At 43.3% G+C, this 19,053-nt stretch overlaps 1 protein-coding gene across 1 annotated transcript in view; it reads right to left on the bottom strand.

The window, feature by feature from the left end:
* The window catches only part of CACNA1E (calcium voltage-gated channel subunit alpha1 E), a 1,379,194-nt gene that overhangs the window by 743,945 nt on the left and 616,196 nt on the right, over positions 1–19,053 (bottom strand). The window contains exon 7 of the mRNA XM_069233198.1: positions 1,726–1,829. Within this exon, the coding sequence (XP_069089299.1) occupies positions 1,726–1,829 (104 nt within the window). The remainder of the gene's footprint in view (positions 1–1,725; positions 1,830–19,053) is intronic.

A 19,053-nucleotide genomic window follows, 5' to 3' on the forward strand; every position in this document is an offset into this window, starting at 1 on the left:
ACCTAGTCAGGAAGAGTAGTGCATATGGGGGGAAGAGGGAAGTAGTAAGGATAGCGAGAGCAGGCTATCAGAGGATGGATAGAAACAGGTGTATGAATGATGTGTGAGAAGTGAGAGAAAGAGTGTTATGGTGAAAGGGTGAAAAGAGAAAGAGTGAAAATCATGCATTTTAGGAAGTGGACAGTAGCTCAAGATATTAGCTGTGACAAGAGATAGAGGAGTGAGACACAGGCAAAAGCAGGGACAATTTTTTGAGAATGGAATACTAAGGTGGATGCCTAAGCTGCCACCAGCAGAGGGTGCCATATTACCAGTACAATCACACTGGAATTGGTATTATCAACCATGGAAATGCAAAGCAGTAACCAGTCAGTGACTTGGGAACAAGTGGGAATATTTATGGTGTGGGACTTGTTCAAGGGAGGAGAACTAATCCCATTTGGTACACTGGTAGACATGTTGGGACTCCACCCCTACTGAAAATCTGTGACACTAATGGTGCATAAGAGGAATAGCTAGAATCAATTTTAACTCAAAAATATATCCTTGTGGTGGGCACCATATGTACAACATCTGGGAACTTAAGAAAACACTCTGGCATTGTGATTGTAGACAACATAGCAATAAACACAGGGATTTCAACCTAAAAATCCCCTTGACAATGGATACTACCTAAGTAGGAAACTGAACACCTCTTCCAACCATCGAGATGATAGCCATGTGGAGAGGTTAACATGATATTGAGTCATCAAGATTTAATGGTCCTCTCATGTAACAGGATATATTTTTATAAATAAAAGTTCAAGAACTGACTATAACAGAAAGGCGTCATAGGGCTAATGGAGAAGATCCATTCTCTAGAGATGTCTGGACTGAACAAGGAATGATGACTGCACGGTTGTCATATCTCAAAGAAATAATTCCTATAAGAGTGAGACCAAGCACTAAGTGAGGAGTGAAGACTGCAAATTCAGTGTCTTTCATAGGGACTGTTCGTCTATAGATTGCATTATCCTTTTAACTGAGAAAGAAGATCCCTCTAAAATGAGGTCAAAGATTCAACAAACGATGGAGGCCACAAGTCATTCCTAGGCAACAGAGATAATTCCTCAAATAAGAGGAGGAGGAGTAACGTGATGAATTAATGTTCCCCCCAGGGAATACTTCTTTAATTAGAAAAAGAAAACAAGGATCAAAGGTGACAATGTAGAAAGCACCTGGCCTTGATCCTGATACCCACTACATAGTCAGATTGGTACATGATGCGTATGCTTTATAAACGCTTATAGTGATTCACCCACTCCTCCTCTCATCCATTGGAGTTTCCACATATTATGGAAGGGCCAAAGAATGGATACATAAGGAGCCTTACACCATGGCAGAGGATGGTAAAGGGGTAAGAAACATGGAGACACATCAGACTTCTGAGAGATAATTCTTAGATGGAGATCAAGAAGTGAAAAGGATCTAAGACTGCATTTTTAACTGATACCCTGGAGGTGATCAATAACAAGCTGATGTAAATTAGTGCAGGATAAGCTCTTGTGTAGCTCGAGACTATATTAGAGCCTACATACAAGACATAATACTTGAACCATTGTGTATTGGGCAGCTTTCTAGAGGAATGCATTCCCAGCATATTGAGTAACAAATATGTGTAACAAATATGTGGTTAACAGCATTAGAAATTCACATTATATATTAGAATTTTGAGGCTCTGCTTACCCAGACAGCACTCCCAGAACAAGATTGAGTACGAAAAAGGATCCGATGATGATGAGAGGAATGAAGTAAAGCCAGTTCCATGTGGCTCCTAAGGCATCATTGGTCTATTAGAGAGAAGGACAAGGAAAGATAAATTGAGTTTCGACTTGATTCTCGCCACACAGGCCAGAGACATATCAATCCAGAACAAAACAACAAGAAGTTCATATTCCATTCTGGCCCTCAGGACATGCCCCAGTCTGTGCCAACATCACTAAAATCCAACATATAGTTCCAGACAAGCCTGTGTAGCAACTAGTAAACAGTCATAATTCAACAAAGGTAACAAAGTCATCAAAACTGAACAAAAGGTTTCAATGTTCTGTCTATGTCAATATGATGCCTTTGGCAGTCTCTTCACATTAACTAAAAACAGCTTTTCTCTGGGACCCAATCTGAAGACTTGTATGTTCTTAACAATATATGTAAGACATTTGTTGGCTCAGACAACTAAAACAGACATCTTTACAGCCTCTGGTTGACCCTTTAGGTTTCACATACCTAGTTGTAACATCTTCACTTTCTATTTTCATCTACATTAGAACACTGGAATGTTAGGCTCTCCACTTAAGACAATGGAGCAGCAGAGGACTACATAGACTTGATATAGGCCCGCGGCTCTCAACATTTCAATGTTCTAATCCACAGCCACTGCCTTTCTCTTTCCCCTGCATCTTCAGTGGGCAAGGAAAAGTGAAAGGCAGAGGCTGTGCTGCAGGGCACACCAGAGCTTTACCCCTACTCCTCTCGTACCTCATAGAATCACTTGAGCCTTGGAAGGAGGGTGGGGAATGTTCCTTAGCTCCTGGATCTTCCTGACACGGCTGAATGAGAAAAAACGGTTTAGCCAGGGCCTGACTTCAGCTCCCTTTCACAGCTGTGAATGTTCAACAACTAACAGCCGTGGTCCTGCCCTCACTGTTAGCTGTAGAACATTCAAAGCAAGAGCTGTGAAAAAAAGACTTTGGGTCCCGGGGGGATTTCAACCCCTTCGGGCTCCAACAGGCCTTTGTTTTACTAATTAGAACATTCTGCTGTTATGGGCAGAATGTTTTAATAGCTTTATAGCCCGCCATAGTGGGTTATACCGGCCATTAAAGTCCTACTCCCTTGTTAAAGGCCCTTGCCTTCAGCTCAGGCCTTTAATGCTGGAGCGGGCCTTCTTTGGCCGGTATAGCCCGCTATTGCAGGTTATAAGGCTATATTAAAAGTAACATGCTTGTCATGAGACCATCACAGTTTGCACAACCATGACTAAGGCTTCAAACTCTCATATGAGTTGAAACAGGTTTTTTCTGATCACTTAGGCCCCATATCACATAAAAATTCCCCTAAACATTCCTCGCACATATTAAAAACTACATTTGTTTTCCCAAATTGGCACTCGTTAGGGCGTATTCACGAATTTCATTTTAAAGTACGTGCCTTAGCATATTCTCCTTCACAGGATATTTGCTAAGGTGAGGTTTGTGGATCTTTGTAGCATGGAAGGGTGTGGAGATACTGGCATAACACTCCAACAAATCAAATTAAATTTTACAGTATGACCCATTTAGCCACCCAAATGATACTCCAAGCTGAAACAACGTTCAAAGGACATTATTACAAATGAATACTGAGAGTAACATAAATGATTCTCAAAACAAGACTATAAAATAAAGAACCATAATAGGTTGCCTAAGCCTCCGAAAGAAGTTCAGATAAACTAACATTAAAAGTACTAAACATTCAATTATGGCAAAACACAATCAATACAAAATCTGAAAGGAACGAAATATGCGTTGATAATATATGATAATATATATACATACATATATATATATATTTATATATATATGTACATACATATATATACATATATATTTATATATATATGTACATATATATATATATATATATATATATATATATATATATATATATATATATATATATATATATACAGTATATATATATATATGTATTCCACAGTTCCTGAATATTCGGGTTACAAGATTTAGCTAATAAGCCTGGTATGCATAAAACAATGGACTATCTGTTTCTAAGCTACGTTTCTCATGGGAACAGTATCTGAAAGAAAGTTCATGTTTGCAAGAAAGACTAAAGATTTTCTGCAGTTTCACAAAGCAGGGCCTTTCAGGCCTCACTTAGGCTAGTGCAAGTGAGTGAAAACATCACATTCATTTATGTATTTTAATATGCATTTAGTATTTATAAGCCTTACATTCATTATTAATAAGCTATTAGACTCATGTTACAGTAGATTCAAAATTACAAGATTCTGTTAACCCTTTCATGTAACTACAACATATTGCTATATTCTTTTCATTTGAAATTTACTTTTAAAATACCTTTTCCATTAAAACTAATATTTTTTTAATGAAGACTGTTAGTTTACCTAATTAACTATAACATAGTGGCAAATTATTTCCTTAAACATGAAATGTAAACCCTATACCACATGGGTTTCCACTGCTGACCTAGACTGAATGCCCATTAATATGGCTTTTAAGTGCACCTTGTTACAACTAAACTATTAGTTCTGGGACTAACATAAGGTATAAACTGTCATGTATAGATGATCACTGTGACATAAAGGACAATAATAAAGTGTCTTCTATAGCATTCATTTAGTACTGAAATAGTACTACAAATGTACAAAATGCGATTCGTAAACCAATGCGTGTAGATCATTGCTTTGCCTTTATTTTTTGAGCGTAGGTCAAAAAAAACTCCAATCCATGTAGAAAACTCAATGTTTCATGCTCACTTCAACAATTCTAAAAACTGCTAATGCATGTGTTTAGTAACAATAGGTAAAGCAGATGGTACAAAACTCATAAAGTCCTTAATCGTTTTTACTTTATTCTATACAAGCACAACAAGGAAAGAACTTCTGCAATAATTCTGCGGATCATGAAGAAACATGAAGCCCTGCACTCCCTGATAGCTAAAATGATAAAGACACAGGCTGGTGTTACATCATTAAAAATAACTAAAAATGATTTTACTGAAAACAATATCATATCATACTTCATACTGTTCGTTTTCACACAAATATAGGACAAGAAAAAAAAGAAAAAAGAAACAAGAAAACCATTGATTTTCATATAGGCCTGTGTTATAAGTTAATTTAGGAAAACTATTTCCTAAATTTAAAAAATACTCCTATAGTACATATAGCAAAGAATAAAGAATACGATAACTTCACTTTTAAAGTGAAATTTACATATTCTTGCACAGTGAACTTTCTGTGCTCTAGAACTACTTTAGTCTCTGACTTTTATGGGATTATTTCTCTTGTTTCACATTTGACCCTGGATGATAGATCGAAAAGGTAAAGGTTATAATCTGCATAACACAACAGAGATTTTGTTTTTGTTTTACAAAGGTAGTCATGTCCCAAGAATCCGCTGAGTTTTCTCCTGACGCCGTCGATCTTAGTTCCTGGTGCATTTTTGTCTTTCTAAATACGATATTCTTTTCTAACTACTGTGTTCTAATTAGACTACGCACCAAGCGTAATCCTTGGTCTGAGATTCTTTTCTCACTAAATAACAAATACTTTACATTTTATCTTCAATGTTATTTAGAAAAGAAAAATGCTCAATTATACTTGTATGTAAAATGTGTATTAACTTAGAAAGTACACCCAGCTCACTACAGAAGAGTGGGAGGAAACTTGGATTCCAAGACTCAGAGCAAAGAATGCAGTGCTAGGGAACCCATTATGCATCCCTGCTTGATTCCATCACTGTTTCCATTATTTTTGACAGGCTCCCATCAGAACCTATTAAAATATGAGAAAGGTAGCGTATGCCCCTAGCTAACTAAGGCAAAAAGAAATGTCCAGTTACACTTTCAATCTCAAGGCATAGTATGCAGCCAGCACTGCTTTATGTTTTGCAACCTGGACCGTGACCAGGCAGGGACATTAGTGCTCTCTGCACTCAGAGGGAATGCTTGGTGGTGCACCCCTCTATGTCAGGGGACAGGTCCAGGACCTCACATAGTCTGGGACAGGCCGAGGATAAATTTACATCACACCAGGGCTGAAATAAAAGGCAAGGTACTAGATCCACACACAGGCATTCAAGGCAAGGGAACACGCCCAAATACCATACAGAGGACATTCCCGCCCGACAACTCTTATTTTATCTTTCAGCACCTAGCCTTTGGCTACATTTCAAGGAGAGGAATCTAAGAACTTCAACAAGCTCAGTGAGGACCACACTTATCCAGCATGCTACGTGAAATAAATGTTAAGAAACTATAATTTGGTTAATTACAGAATTAGCTTTCATACTGATCGTAGTATGATTTCCAAGGACATCCCCTTTAATTTGATGATTCACTATGTTACGTCCTTGTTACAAGACGTTGCTTCCTAACAGTTTTTCCCTCTTATCTGTTTTTTTTAGGTGATGGGATGTCAGGAATAACCAATTCCTTCTATTGCTCAACACTGCTAAACAGTCAGGGAAATAAAAACTTTAATCTTTGCCTTAAAATCTCCAAGCTCCATACGTTTTCTTTTTTGATTTATTGGATGTATTTATTGCTTTATTACTATGATTATTTGACAAAGTTTCTCTTGTGTAAATATAGTCATTGAGTAGCAGATTTGTTTTGAGGAGGTACTCACTTTCAATTCCATACCCTATCTTCAAACCTAACAGATTAAGACTCATACCCTTCAGAAGCTCATATCCTAGGCCAGTGGTTCCCCACCTGTGGTCTTTGGACCCCTGGGGTATTAAAACATACTGTAAATGTCAAGGAATTTGAAATTGGAACCTAAAAATTAAATTGGGATCCTCAAATTGATTCGTGGGAGCAGTGCAGGTGCATCAAACAGAAAATGCTATTTATGAGGTGTGGCTTTAATTGAATTTACAAATCTCCAACCTTCCTATTAATTTTTTTATGGTATTTGTTTGCAAATTAAATAAAATGTATTATCATTTGTGTATGCGTTTGATGGAATGCTTTCACTGCAGGGTTTAATATTGCATAATAATTCTGAAATAAATCATCAATGACCATCCATATGCCCAGTACACATATTTTGATACGTTCCTGAACTCCGAGAATTCTCTCCTTATTGCTTGACAAGTCAGACAAGCTAGATTCCAGGGAGCAGTTCTTCTAATCATGCTAAATCGTTTGGACTTAAGTTTAAATTTTGCCCATTCAGTAATACATTTAATCAAGCCTATGGGTTTTCAGCATTCTGCATTCCTTTTGTTTGATATTGTTTGGTGTGACGATGGGTCAGCTCATTTCAATTTTGCCGCTAAGGTCCACTTTGACAAGAAAATGTTTTGCAATAATCCAGATTTTTTTTATTGAGAGTTTGCTGTCCCACTGACTGTTCTGTTTTTTATTCTGTTCGGAGTACTATTTTTTCAGAACGTTTTCAAAATTGGACCGAAAAAAAGAAACTACTTCAGTGCCTATGATTATTAACTGGTCAATAATGCCTGAAATCATATCGCCAAATGTGCTGGATTTAAATTCAGATCTGGAGGCAGAGTTGTCACATGCACAAATCGATGACTTCAGTAATCGGACAATTTTCTTATCAAGAACTAAGCAACTTGAGTTAAAGGATAGAGTAAAAGGCCAGTAATAACTTCACTATATGTATTTAACATAATAACGACTCTTTTTATCACAAGAAGGCAAAACTAGGAAATTATGTTGTGGCACTTTTAAAGGCAAACTCTGAATGGAAAACAAATGTGTTACAGGTATCATTATTCCCGGGCATTTGTTTAGCAGTTTTGTTGCTGAGAATACTACTATCACAGAATTCATATGTTTTGAAATTGTAACACCTGTTAAGCCACTTGTTAGATTGGCTCCGGCAACTGCAGTAGTGAATTCCACTTACGCATAGGCTGAGGCCTCATGCTTTTATTGACAGGAGGAAATGATCCCATTACTCCACTTGCTTTGAGTGCAAAAAGCCTCTTCGTTAAAGCAAGCAGAGTTTCCAGTTTACACTACCCTGCCAACTGAACTAATAGAAAACCCCAAGTCATCCCACCTCTCCTATGTAACTCCCACCCCAACATCCCACCCCCATAACACTTCTGAAACTGCAAACAACTTTTTTAAAAAGCCCTGAGTCCTTAGGCTACTCACCCAGGAACGCAAAATATTCTTGCTGATCCTGCCTGCCCTTGCATCATGCTGTCCTCCTTGCTCCAACCCTTGACTCAGGTGCCCTCCGATCTCCCTTACCCCCAGTTTAAACCAAATAATGTCCACAGTTTTTCCTTTTTCCACTTACATTTCAGTGACAGCATACTTCACCAGAACTGTCACCTCACAACCACCAGGCTCTTGTAGCTCTGTCTCTGGATCTACTACATGTACCAGGGTGGGTGGTCCTTTCGGTGGCAGACGTGGGAAAAAGTGCCTCCCCAGGCACCAACACAACCGTTGTAAAGAGTGGGTGTCACGTCAGTGCATCACGCCTTCCCTTCCTCTTAACTCCTAGCTTTCACCTACTCAGTTCTCCAGTTTTGCCTTCCTCTGCCACCCAAAAGAGGTGTCCTTCCTCGACAAATTCAGATCCTTTTGCATTCTTTGTCCCTCCGCCCAATTCAGATCCTTTTGCGTTCTTTAATCCACTCCTCCAGCGCTCTTATCAGCCCTTTCAATGCAAGTTATTCCACTCTTCGGACAGATGGACCATATCATGGTGAAACAAGGAAGGAGACTCAGACACTAGGTCCATGTGCAATATTCCCATAACCCTCTTCACCTTGCATAAACCTGTCACCTACCAAGCAACTCGTTTCTCACCCTGTCTATTGCAGCTGGCTTCTGGTCTCTTCTCCACACCCACCAGGGCAGCAAATGTTTCCAGATCCCCTCTGTGTTCACCAAGCTAACCTTCAGCATCTCTAAGGCTTGCTAAATGGACGGTATCCATTCCAACCCTGTTGACTGTATTAATTAATTCTCCCCAGGTGAATCACCACCATATGAGGATTGCCCCCTTTTGCCTTCTACTCCCAAAAGGCTGACACCAATTGCCCACAACGCATGTCACTGAGGCCAAACCAGTTTGCCTTATTGCTCTCCCTATCCAGCTAGTTGCCGCCAAACTGCTGTTCGGTCCACTTCACCAAAGAATGCCCACAAATCCATATGTTCCAACAGTGAAACTCCTGCCACTCAAAGAACATGTATTTCATACCAAACATAACACCACACACATCTTCTCTTCCACTTCCCCAGGCCCTTCAGCTGCCTTCACCATTGCCAACTTGAAACCTTCAGAGGCCACACCTATAAGGAAGGAACGAGTGCCAAACTCCATCAGAGGGAGGCCCGCTACCCTCAGGCATTCCTGCAAGACTCCCAAAACCCTCCCTGCTAGTACTGCTGATTTGTCTTTGTGCCAAAAAACCCTTCCTGCGTCACGTCCCCTCAGCTGTAGAAAGCTTTGCAGCTGAATCTATGAGCATACCTCACTTTGCCCTACCACCTCAAGCGCACCACATCTCCTTTCCTCTACTGGTCTGTCTTGGACTTCTCCAGCCAAATTTCTACAACCCCAATCCCCACCTGATCTCTTCTATCCTAATTCCCAAGCCACCTCTTCCCCTAACCTGTTCTGCAAACCTAAAGGCCTGAAAAACATTACCACAAACAACGCTTCCAATAATGGCGCCTCCCAGACAGACGTGCATGCAACCCAATAGAGATCAGTCTGCTGAGCCTGGGCACCCTGTTGTGTACCTCACCAGCCATCCAGCAGCACCAACTCTCTCAAAATCCTCAAGACCCATGCATCTGATGCAGCCAGCCTGTTCACCAACTGCACTACCAATGCATTGTCCGAAACAATTGGCACTTGCACATTATGCATCTCCTTCAACAATAAAAGAAAGAACTCCAGGAATGCAATGCTGTGGCCCTTAGTCTTCCAAGATGGAGGCCAGCTCTCAGCACACGACCACCCATTCCGATACATCCTGAAGCTCCCCTCGCCCAAAGCATCAGAGTTTATCTCCACGTCCCATGTTAACGGGTCATTCTGAAACAAGATTGTCACACTGTTATACTCACCCAAGAAGTGTTTCTGGACCCTAAGGTCCTTCCTCACTCTTCAGTTCATCGGTATCCTGTGTTGAGGCTTCACAGTCCCCTACATCGCAAACATGATGCTCTTGAAAAAAGCCCATCCCAGTGCTAGGACGCAAAGTTCAGATGGCCCACCACTTTCTGCTTCAGTTACAGCTCACACTTCTCCTTTTGCAACACCTCAACTACAAAACTGTTCAGTACCCAGAAAAATGTCAAGCGGGTGGATTGACCAATTGTCTTTTCTAATACCGGGGACACCCAGTCCAGGTACTTTATCAACCATGGCAGCATAGCTTCTTGTTCAACTTGAGTATTTGCCATTTGCTACCACTCTCTTGTTATCCCTCCCAACCTTCCCCACCCGATCTTTGTTAGATCCTGCTGTATAACATAACAAGGAATAGGGGCCTCCGCATTTGGTACAGAAGGGAAAAAAAGTGCAAGGATATTTATAGAATGCCCCCTTGTTAAAGATTCAGCACGGCCCATTGGGACCCTGCCTATTTGCACCCTCTGCCTCTCCTTCTGCCCCTCCTGTAGGCTGCTTGCACTCTCACCGCTGTCTGCTTCCATTGCCACTGCAGTCATCCACGGACCCTGCTGGGGCTTCAGTTCCTTTTGAACCAGACCCATGCAACTCCACTGTAGTACTCTGGCCATCTGCATCCTCTGGTGTGGGTGTGGTTAAGAACCGCTACCATGATTCCCACCACACCTTCTGCATCTGCTCAACCTCAGACAGCGTCACCCCCAGGTGTACCCCAGGACCAATGTGTTCCCTAGTCATGCCCTCCTCATGTCCGCTCATCCCCCAAGAATCTGCCCAACCTTCATCATGCTCGCATCCTAGTTCATCTCTCCTGGACTCTCAGCTCTTGAATCACCTAGGCCGCTTTCCCTTTTCCCATCTCCGGTCAGCTCTATGTCATTGCTTGGCATGTCTCGTGCCATGCCATTTGCACCTCCCACTGGAGACACCTTCATCAATGTCCAAGATTTCAACCTGTATTCTCTGTTCCAAGGCTGCGCTCCCCACCCCCGGTGTACCCTAAAATTTAATCTGAGCTTTTTCCTTTTCAACCCGAGGGATGCCCCTCTATTCCTCATGTTTCCTGTGGTCTGTGCTACACCCTTTGGCACGACCCTCTCTTGATGCTGTTGGCTCTGTTATTTTTACCACTACCAACCTAGGAGCAGCCCTGTGCTCCACTGCCTGCACAAACTTACTTGCCACCTGCTGCTACTGATGGCCTGTGCTCCACCACCTTCACAGAAACAGACTTACACGACACCTGTTCCTACTGGTGGCCCTTTCAATGCTCCAGGGTTTAGGTATAGTCCTTCCTGCTGCCTCCAGCTGTCTTTGTTCCAGTGCTATTGCCAATTAATTCCCCACGGAATCCTTAACTCTCCTCTTTGAGAGAGAGCCTGCCCAAGGGCCTCTGTCATTAAGCTTACAACTTCTCACCGAACACAGCACCCAAATGGGGTTTCCCATCATTCTCCAGGCAAACTCCTGATTGGGCTGCCATCGGTACCTGGGCTCTGCAGCTCGTGCTTGCCGTTAAATTTGAAGACTGATGGCCGCCACCAAGTCCACTGCAGCCCTTTCCCCGCTCCCCCCTTTTCTATGTCATAAGCACTCATTGCCTACGAGGGTCGGAGAGTAAGTACCTGCATCATCCACTCCCCTTTCTTCTGTCAACATGTGGATACATGCGGATATGCTCTTCTTTCATGGCCCTCTCACCGGTGCTGCTGTGCTTCCCGACTTCCCAGGCACCTCCTCTCACTAAACTTTTTCCTGGCTACTGAAGTCCTGTGGCCCAATTCCTGGCCTGCACCAGGCCCCTTCAGAGGCTGCGTGGCTCACATCTTCATCCAGGACCCTGATGCCACCACAACGTCTAATCCAGTAATGGTCTGAATGGGGCACCGCACCGTTGGCCTCTGCCGGTGCCACCGGGGAAGAAGGAGGCATGGCTCCCTTTGATGAGGTCGCCTGCACTTTGCCCTCTTCTGGAGAGCAACACCCGCCATGCCAGGCTTGCTGCCAACACTCCAGCCGAGGCAGCCCTCGAGGGGCAGCCCCTAGCTGAAAGCCCCCTTCTCAACCAATCACTACCTGTGGAAGACTAAAAGGCTAAAAGGCGATGTGCGCTGTATCTCAATCTCTGTAGGAGTGCAAATTGCCATGTTGCATAGCGACCAAGCTTCCAAAACGTTTCTTCGAAGAATTACACATCCTTCGTGTGCTCACAACTCAGCTGTAAAAGAAAATGCACCTCCTCAACTCCATTCAGAAAACTCCTCCAGCATCTCAGAATTTTCATTTGCTCTCTGGCACGGGAAAAAAGTGCCTCCCCCGTGCCAAATGCAACTGCCGTAAAGGGCATTTGTCTATATTGCCCTTTTTCCATAATTACTGTCAAACGTGTGCATAAACATTGGTTTTACTGTAGGAGGGTTATTAGTCATTATTTCAATGTACCCCGCGGAGCAGGAGTGAATGGAGCAGATTCACTTGGTTCATTACAATTTCTTCAGTGAGTAGACTATGTTGCATGCATCCCAATTTACTATATTTTGTCTTCCTTTTTTCTTTACCTTTCCACTAGGCTTTTACTAACTTCTGGGAATAGGTTTTGAAAAAAAAAATCCATGAATAAATCCTCCTAGAGCAGATTTACATACCTTCCTCCCTCAGAAGCAAAGGTAAATCAGTCTGACATGATTCGCGTGAGTCTTGAATTAGAATAATGTTTGTGGAATCTACAAATGTTTTCAGAACAGATGGCAAACACCTGAAATATGATCAGAACTACAAATAGATTTTCCCAACAATTTTAGAACAGTGTATGTAACCTTATGCAACACCTGCACCGTTTCAGACATTTGGCCATATATCCCAGGGAAATGGCAAAGTGAACCTTCCCAAAAAAGGGTTCATGTTCAAAGATTTGAATCAATAGAAATCATTAGATGCGTTTACTGTGTGAGTGTTTAATGTTATTGGCATACCACCCGCAATTTATTTTATGTACAACTGCTTAAACCTCAAGTGATCCACCGTCACATCTGGAAGTGTACAGTCAATGATTAATAAAACGTTATCTTGAGAGTCTCAAGAGAGCACTGCCATAAAGACACGAATCTCCATCTTTTACCTAAATTCGTAAATTAAAATAACAGATGCCAGGGTAAGAAATAAAAAGTGCACAATGCAAAGGAAGTATTAATTCACTTTCCACAATTTTAACCTGCCCGCACCAGCGTGACGTGATTAGTGGGAGCGAAGGGCCATAGGCTGGAGACTGTAATTGTTGGTAGCTTAAGGCAGCTTACTTAGGCACCAGATACTGTCCAAACTCGTAAAAGATCAACAACACAAAAACACAGATCTGCCAGATGAAGAAATACGAAGTGCATAGTGAAAAGGGAAGTGTTAGAAATGGGGTTTCTAGTAGGACCCTCACCCTCGTCAGGGTACGGGAGTCACACACCTAGGATAACCCCTGCTCACCCCTTTGGTTGCTTGGCTCAAGCAGTCAGGCATATCTTAGAGGCAATGTGTAAAGTACTTATACCCGGGACATAAAGAGGGATTCCCTGAATTCCTTAAGGTCACAGAGCAGGGAAAATTTAAATTAAAGAAGGAACAAAACCCCCGTCAAGCCTATATAATTCTCATCAAGACTGTAGAGTTACGGCGTTAACCAATCGGGTGAAATGTTCTTGAATCAGAGAAGGTCTTTTTAATCATTTGGGACTGGTACAAATCTTGGGCAGGAGGGACAGATACCCTCAAAGACTTTGGAAGAGAACCCTATTTAATGGCAGACTGGTGGCTAAGTGATTCTACACCTCAGGTGAAGTGAACCTTTAAGATTAAATGGGCTTTCGAAGTGAAGCCCGAGTGGGACATTGTGGGTTGGACATTAAGCTGTGTGGACAGCAATAGAGAAGGATTAAGGTCTTGGTACATTTTTAGAAAGATAGATGTTGTGGCGATCCTGATGAAGTCGTTTGGCCGAAACGCGCGTAGATACAGAAGCTTTTAGCCACAGCTGGTAAACCAAAAAATTGGAAGAGAACCAATACAAATTCACGGACTTTAATAAGTTTTGAGGATATCAAATTAATTAGCCAGAGTTGGCAAATTTACATTTTTTGAGGACAAGCATTCCATGGTGAAGTGTATAGTGCACGGACTCATGTTGAGATTGTACCACGTATAACTTCGAAAAAGCTATCATTGAAATGACCTGGGGAATGATAAGAGATTTATTGAGTTCAATGTTGAATTCATTTTTTTGTAAATGAAGGAAGTATTTTTATATTAAGGGAGTTTGTGTGTAAGATGTTGGTGGTGATTTTGTAAGGAGTGCAGACAGTAGTGATGAAGGATGTGGTATGAGTTGTGCTGGTGTGGATGTAAGCATTGGATGGGAGTAAGGTATGTTTATAGTAATTTGGAAGTATAGCATTGAAATGTTTTTTAAATGTATATGTGTTTTGTAAAATGTGACAATAATATGCAATAAAATATGAATAAATACATAGGTTTTTTTGCATACCACTGAGCCATGTAGAGTTAGATGATTAGGTCTTGATGAGAATTGTATGGGCTAGACAGGGGTTTTCTTCCATCTTTAATTAAAGTACTCAAATCCACACACACAGTAACACAGTGAAAACACCACAAAAGAACTTAACACCAGTTTAGAAAAATAGCTAATATTTATCTGTGTAACACAAGACCAAAACTGAAAAAAAAACATATGCAAGAAAAGATATACATTTTTTAAGTTAAAAGAATCTTAATCCATAGGAATCAATGGATGCGTTGTTTAGGCACAAAGTACCTGGTATGCGTCAAAAATAAAGCCACAGGAAAGGTGATGTATCAGAAAAGCAAGTGATGCATCAATTCCTTACTCGCAATTGAGGTTGTGCTTTGGCTCTTTCCCCACCGGGAAGGCGTTGTGTTGATTCTTTTTCGGCAGGAAAATTATGCTTTGATTTCCAGAAACACAGCCTCGGTTCCTTGCGCTGATGTTGAAGATGCGATGCCCAGAGAGGATGTGTGGAAAATCCAGATACAGGGAAACAATGGATCCACGTTGAAGCTGGCGATGCATCAGTTTCACCAGTGCTATGTTGATTTTTCAGCTGCAGTGCAGGCGCTGTATAAATTTTTCTGCCGCAATTGCAGCGGAGCATGGATTTTCCTTTAGGTACCCAACTTCCACTTCCAAGGGCCCAGGGACTGGATATAGCACCACTTGGCAACTCAGGAGTCTCCGTAGAAGAGCCCAGGCACTGGCAGAAAAAGGGCCATTTCCAACAGTATTGGACTGCTGACCCCACAACTTCAGAACACTTCTGGACTGAGGACATTCTGCCAGAAAGAAAAGCTGGATGATGGAGGAGGTCCTGACACTCTGCCTGTTACTTTGCTGTGCTGGCACATTGCAGCTACGTTAGCCCTGGGAGTGAAAGGGATGGCCTTTGCTTTTTACATCCTGTATTCCAAGGTTCGCCAAGGGCTTGAACTGAGCTTGCCTCCTGTTGTCCAAGTCTCAGGGCCATCAAAGACTTACCCTGCCAGCACCTGGACTCTCTGCTGAGATTCTTGCCCTGCCAAGAGGTGTCCTATCCAGTCCCTCGGCACTTGAAAGGTGAAGTTGGTAGACAAGAGCTGAAAACCCATGCACAGAACGTCATGCGGGGAAATTTACGACGCTCCATCTGCAAAGTGACTGATAAATGACACGCTGCTGGCCTTGCGGCTAAAATCCACACTCCACCTGCATTGCGCCTGGGAGTACGACGCATCGCAACTGGAGAAATGACTCGCAACACCCGCTTGAAGCTGATGATAATGGTGCAAACCCCATGCAGCGTGGTTTTCCAACACTGCAACAGGATTTTCCACGCATCGTCCAGGGGTGTCAAAGTCAACCCGACTCTGCGTGGATCCAAGGTGCCCCATCCGCAAATTAACGCTCTTGCGAGGGAGAAGAAACGATGCATCGCCGACCTAACCAGAGAAGAAAATGATGCACGGCCTCCCTTGCGAGGAAGGATTCGACGCACCGCTGCCTTTTCCAATGCACGCTTCCCGTGCAGGTTTATTTTTTACGCTAACCAGGTACTTTGGGTAACAACAACATTCTTACTGTTTTCTATGGTTTAAGACTTGTATTTCTTTTGAAAATGCATATCTTGACTAGTGTATGTTGGATTTTTGTCATTTTGGTCTTTTTGATTTAGATAAATATTACCTATTTTTCTAAACTGGTGTGGTGTCCATTTTGTAGTGTTTTCACTGTATTACTGTGTGTGTTAGTACAAATACTTTACTCTTTGCTTCTGAAGTTAAGCCTGCCTACTCATGCCAAGCTACCAAGGGGAAGAGCAGGGGTTAACTGAGGGTGAATCTCCTTTACCCTGACTAGAGTGAGTGTCCTTGCTTGGACAGTGGGTAACCTGGCTGCCAACCAAAGACCCCATTTCTAACATTGGTGATCAGCGGTGAGGATTGGACTTGTATTTGTACTTGACATACAGTTATTAAGTGTACAACACTGTTTTCAGTGCAGACCATTACAGGACAATATAATACTTGTTTTTACTTTTGCTTACTTTGGACTTTGGACTTTTTCCTGCTTCCATATTTTTTGGTGATCTTTTTATTGATTCTTAACCTTCTCATTAGGAAATCTTTTTTCTGCCTTGGAATTTTGCACTTTTGATTTGCCATTATGTCTCAATCTGGAGATGCACCAGCTGGAGCTGCTTTTGAGTTAGGAAAACTGGAAAGTTACACAGTTACCCAATTGAAACAGTTCTGTAAGGTCCTTGCCTATTCCATTAAGTGTTCCACCAGGAAGGAGGAGCTGCAAAAGCACAAAAGGCCTGGGTAACAGCCAAGGAGGCTGAGGGGCACACAGAGGAGTAGGATGAGGGTGGGGAAATGCAGAGTATACACAATGGTGTAGTGGATGGACCTGTTTCACCTGGGGGGAGGGTCTCCAGAATAGGTAGCTGTATGTCCTCTGAGGGTCTGACTCCTGAAGAGTTGCAGGACAGACAGGCAAAGAGGGTGCACCAACTTGATCTAGAGAAGTTTGGGAGAACATGGAGCCGGAAAGGCTGGACTTAGAGGTGAAAAAGATGGTCTAGGCTTATGAGCTAAGATTAAGGAAGCTGTAAGTCATGAGGACTGAGTCCAGCTTAAATGGTGGCAGCAAACATCTTATGCTCAGTGCTGATGAAGAAGTGTACATGCCCAGGGACTTGATGCCCTTCTTGAAGGAGGAGGTTAACATACACCAGGAGGTTCAGGGGTATGAGGTAGCTCCAGTGATGCACAGGGTCCCTGAGGTGAATTAGGGAAGTGGCATAGGAAGTCATGTTCCTTGTAGTGGGAGGGACACTCTACTGGCTCTAGGTAAGAGTGACAGGGAGAAGGGTTCCCCCCAGGTATAGGTCCTGGTTCTGGAGTGTGGAAACATTCCAGAAGAGCGTGGGTTGAGTATCAGGGAAAGGCAGGTACTGTCTCACCAGTCACAGGAGGATGATGTGGGGTACATTTTCAAGGCTGAAGCACTGGATGGTTGGGTGGAGGGTAGTTTGGTTAACACATGTGAGGGGCTGTGTGATGTGATTACTGGAGAGCATAGGTCCGGTCCCTGTTTTCCAGAGCTATGCCAACACCAGGTAGACTGTGAGTTCTCTGGCCCCAGGGACCTTGCACTGGAGGCAGACCTCTGGGTGAGTACCAGAGGGTCTGAAGAGGCATTTGGGGTGCTCCTCAGGGAAGTGGTCTAGGTATTTCCCAACCAGGTGAGGTGGAAAAGGCTTGTAGTGTCCCAGGTAGGTCTCAGTGTAGTGGGATGGGCGAGGGATCCCAGGTCCAGTCTCAGAGGAGAGGGAATGGGGGTGGGCTGAGACCCAGAGTGCCCGAGTTCCAGTCCCAGGTCCTGGAGGGTTCCATGAGTGAATGCCAGGAGGGAAGCCTAGCCTGTATCATAGGACCATCTGCTGAAAGAGACCCCATAGAGTCAGGATTACTTGGGGGGGGCAGCTGTAGCCAGCGACCCACCAGTTCTGGTGTCTGGCAGTACCACTCCAAGTGAGGGGGTGCAGACGTCCAATCAGAGGGTTCAGAGGGGGTTGCAGGCCCCGGTGGAGAACCGGAAGGGTCAGGGATTAGCTCTGAGGTAAGAACCCCCAAGGAATGACCTTGCTGATACCATTTCTGGGCTGGGGGAACCAGGCTCTGCCAGGAGGGCAAAGGTCAGGGGACCAGTGCCAGCCAGACTCTTGTGTAGCCCTTAGGTAAGGTGTTTCCTCTTTAGGGTGTAGGTGTGCTCCCCAGGAAGTCCTGACTTGCCTGAAAATTAAATCACTTCTGGAACCAAGAGGAACCTCTGCCAAGGAGAGGAGCTGAAGAGCTGAGGAGAAGTGCTGCCCCTGACTGTGACTGTGCTTTGTTGGGCTATCCTGCAGTTGCTGCTTCTGTCTGTGAAAGGGGACAAAGACTGGACATTGTTGTGCATTCCTGCATTCCTGCTTAAAAGAATCTCCAAGCGCTTGAACTGAGCTTGCCTCCTATTTTGAAGTCTCAGGGCCATCAAAGCCTTCCTCTGCTAACAACTGGACTCTCTACTGAAATTCCTGCCCTGCCAAGTGGTGTCATATCCAGTCCCTGGCCACTTGAAAGGTGAAGATGGCAGACAAGAGCTGAAAATCTACGCACAGAATGCCGTGGGGGGAAATTTACGATGCACCATCTGAAATGCAGCTGATAAGTGATGAGCTGCCGGCCTTCCAGCTAAAATCGATGCTCCACCTGCATCGTAGCTGGGAGATTGTCACATCGTGGCTGGAGAAATGACACACAAAACCTGATTGTGGCTGCTGACAACGATGCACATCTCATGCAGCGTTGTTTTCTAACACCGTGCAACAGGATTTTCCACGCATCATCCCGGGGTGTCAAAGTCAACCTGACCCTGCGTGGATCTGAGGTGCCCCTTCCTGAAATCAGCGCATTGCTCTCTTGCAAGGTAGAAGAAACAACGCATTGCCAAACCGATCAGAGAAGAAAACCATGCACGGCCTCCTTTGCGAGGAAGGAATCGACGCACCGCTGCCTTTTCCGACACACACCTG

This window comes from Pleurodeles waltl, chromosome 4_2 (assembly GCF_031143425.1).
Source record: "Pleurodeles waltl isolate 20211129_DDA chromosome 4_2, aPleWal1.hap1.20221129, whole genome shotgun sequence".
Classification (NCBI taxonomy): domain Eukaryota; kingdom Metazoa; phylum Chordata; class Amphibia; order Caudata; family Salamandridae; genus Pleurodeles; species Pleurodeles waltl.